The sequence below is a fragment of the Limulus polyphemus genome, unplaced genomic scaffold, assembly GCF_000517525.1.
Source record: "Limulus polyphemus unplaced genomic scaffold, Limulus_polyphemus-2.1.2 Scaffold9147, whole genome shotgun sequence".
NCBI classification, from domain to species: Eukaryota; Metazoa; Arthropoda; class Merostomata; order Xiphosura; family Limulidae; genus Limulus; species Limulus polyphemus.
The window spans coordinates 17,645-20,662 of NW_013674757.1; the positions used below are offsets into that span (position 1 = coordinate 17,645).

General features: G+C 32.5%; 1 protein-coding gene across 2 annotated transcripts in view; it reads left to right on the forward strand.

Annotated features, from left to right (window-relative positions):
- Positions 1–2,810, forward strand: part of LOC106475773 (2-amino-3-carboxymuconate-6-semialdehyde decarboxylase-like) — a 19,729-nt gene extending 16,919 nt beyond the window's left edge. For both annotated transcript variants that reach the window (XM_022379814.1, XM_013936449.2), the window contains 2 exons: positions 316–408; positions 2,471–2,810. In XM_022379814.1, the coding sequence (XP_022235522.1) occupies positions 316–378 (63 nt within the window). In that variant the 3' untranslated portion in view covers positions 379–408; positions 2,471–2,810. The remainder of the gene's footprint in view (positions 1–315; positions 409–2,470) is intronic.
- The last annotated feature ends 208 nt before the right edge of the window (positions 2,811–3,018 follow it).

Genomic DNA, 3,018 nt, shown 5'->3' on the forward strand with positions numbered 1-3,018 from the left:
TTGGCATTATTGATGACTAGTTAAGAATACTGGCATGTATGATTATTGACATTATTGATGACTAGTTAACAACAGCTGTATTCTTATTGACATTATTGATGACTAGTTAAGAATACTGGCATGTATTATTATTGACATTATTGATGACTAGTTAACAATAGCTGTATTCTTATTGGTATTAGTGATGACTAGTTAACAATACCTATATTCTTATTTGCATTATTGATGACTTTTTAACAATACCTGCACATATTCTTAATGGCATTACTACATTTTCATGAACTTATAATTAGTAGTATTTTTTTTACTTCACAGGATTTACTGCTGGGTAAAAATGCCCTGGAATTCCTCGGTTTAGATGTTACTACTTTTACGTAGAAATCTTATGTTTTCTAGCCGAACCTTATGGTAAGCTACAATTTTAAAAAATTGTTTCTCATGTTGAAAATGAAAATAAGTGTTAGGATTTGCTGGAGTTATTCATGGGACAATAATACCCTGAGTCTGATTGTTTATGGAACACTAATATCTTAAGTCAGTCTGATTGTTTATGAAACACTAATATCTTAAGTCAGTGTGGTTGTTTATGGAACACTAATATCTTAAGTCAGTGTGGTTGTTTATGGAACACTGATATCTTAAGTCAGTGTGGTTGTTTATGGAACACTAACACTTTAAGTCAGTGTGGTTGTTGATGGAACACTAATTACACTTACAAAACAAAGATTACACTTCTCTCAAATATTTATTGTAATATTGCATATCACTCAAGTTTATCATAAGTGCTTCTTGTATAGATTGTCCAGAAAGTTTATTGGATGACACTGTCTGTCTATGAAGTTTATTGGATGACACTTTGCCTTTCTAGGAAGTTTATTGGATGACACTTTGTCTGTCTACCTAGACAGACAAAGTGTCATCCAATAAACTTCCACGTTTATTGGATGACACTTTGTCTGTCTAGAAAGTTTATTGGATGACACTTTGTCTTGTCTAGGACATTTATTGGATGACACTTTGTCTTGTCTAGGAAGTTTATTGGATGACATTTCAAACTACTAGTGCAGATCTTCATCAAGTCAAATGCTGTCAAAAAACTTCCTAGACAGATGCAGGTTATTAACAACACCTGACAGATGCAGGTTAGTAACAACACCTGACAAATGCAGGTTATTAATAACACCATTCAAGTACACTGTCCCAGGTTTAAACCTTCTTTCAAACAAGTTCTTGGATACATGTTTAGAAACAATGTAAAAAGTTTATGTTTTACTGTTTTTGTTAATCCGTTTCTAAACATTTCCAAATACACATTATATATTGTTATAACATAATACAGGACTAGAGGATGTATGTCCTGTAAACATAACTGGTTAATAAAAAACATGAAGTAACAAGAATACAGATTACTTGTTGCTGTTTTGTTTTATGTAATAGCACACCTGTTATCATCTTACTGTGGTGTAATACCACACCTGTTATCATCTTACTGTAGTGTAATACCACATCTGTTATTGTCTTACTATGGTGTAATACCACACCTGTTATCGTCTTACTGTAGTGTAATACCACACCTGTTATCATCTTACTGTGGTGTAATACCACACTTGCTATCATCTTACTGTGGTGTAATACCACAACTGTTATCATCTTACTGTAGTGTAATACCACACTTGTTATCATCTTACTGTGGTGTAATACCACAATTGTTATCATCTTACTGTAGTGGAATACCACACCTGTTATCATCTTACTGTGGTGTAATACCACACTTGCTATCATCTTACTCTGATGTAATACCACAACTGTTATCATCTTACTGTGATGTAATACCACACTTGCTATCATCTTACTCTGATGTAATACCACAACTGTTATCATCTTACTGTGGTGTAATACCACACTTGCTATCATCTTACTCTGATGTAATACCACAACTGTTATCATCTTACTGTGATGTAATACCACAACTTCTGTAGCCAACTTGTTCATTCCTACACTGAACAAACATTCTGATTTTGGAGCAAGTCTGTTGAACGTCCATCAGAAGTAGGTTCTGCTGGTGATTGGGTAAAGATGCCTCAAAGAGTAAAATACATTTTTCTGTCTCATTGAGAATTTCTAATAAAAAAAGAGCATTTCTAAATAATGTTCTCCTGAAGAAGATTAGTCAACTAATAGAAAGCGCTCGAGTTTTGGGTCTTATTTTAAGTCTATAAAATAGCTACATTCTCTAAGACTTGCTGTCAGAACCTTCTTAACATGTAAGTTATTTTGTATCAGTTAATAACTTAAAGACTTGAAGTGATGCACATTTTCTTACTATGATCTGTATGACGGTCATTTGATATTCACCTATCTAGATTAGTAAAAAAGTTGTCGTTATCAACAACATGCTTTTTATTATATCAGAGAGATTATTTATAGAATAAATGTGATATCCAAGTACTGATTGTTATCTAATTTTCAGGTGAGGCTACTTACATTCTTTGAGCTAAGAATGAAAATCAATGGTCCAGTGTGCTGCTTTTGCAGGCCAATGGAAATTACATTGTTAAATCTTATAAAATCCAAATCTACGTTCTTCTGGTGATTTCTCTGGATATTCTGAACCAAGAATTTAAAAAAAAATGTCAAAGATGTAGTAAATTATGAACCCCTCATTAATGTGAATGAATTTTTTTTTAGAATTATTCAAACTTTTGCAGCTCAAATTTAACATAAAGCTTCAGAAATAAAAACATTTCACGTGTTATAAAAGTCTGCATTTGTAATTATCTTGGAATAATAAATGTATATTTTAAACTCTTTTTATTTTATCAAACGTTTTTATTTAAAACTGAAGTATTACATGAAAGGAATGACAGAGAACAGGTTAGCAGGTATGATCATATATACTGAGCTAAACAACAAAATACATTAAGCAATGTCTCCCCTTCTCCCAAGTAGCTGAGCTGTAGGTCTAAGGGCTGAGACCACTAAACACCAGGTTTACCTGATTTCAAATTTGTCGTACAG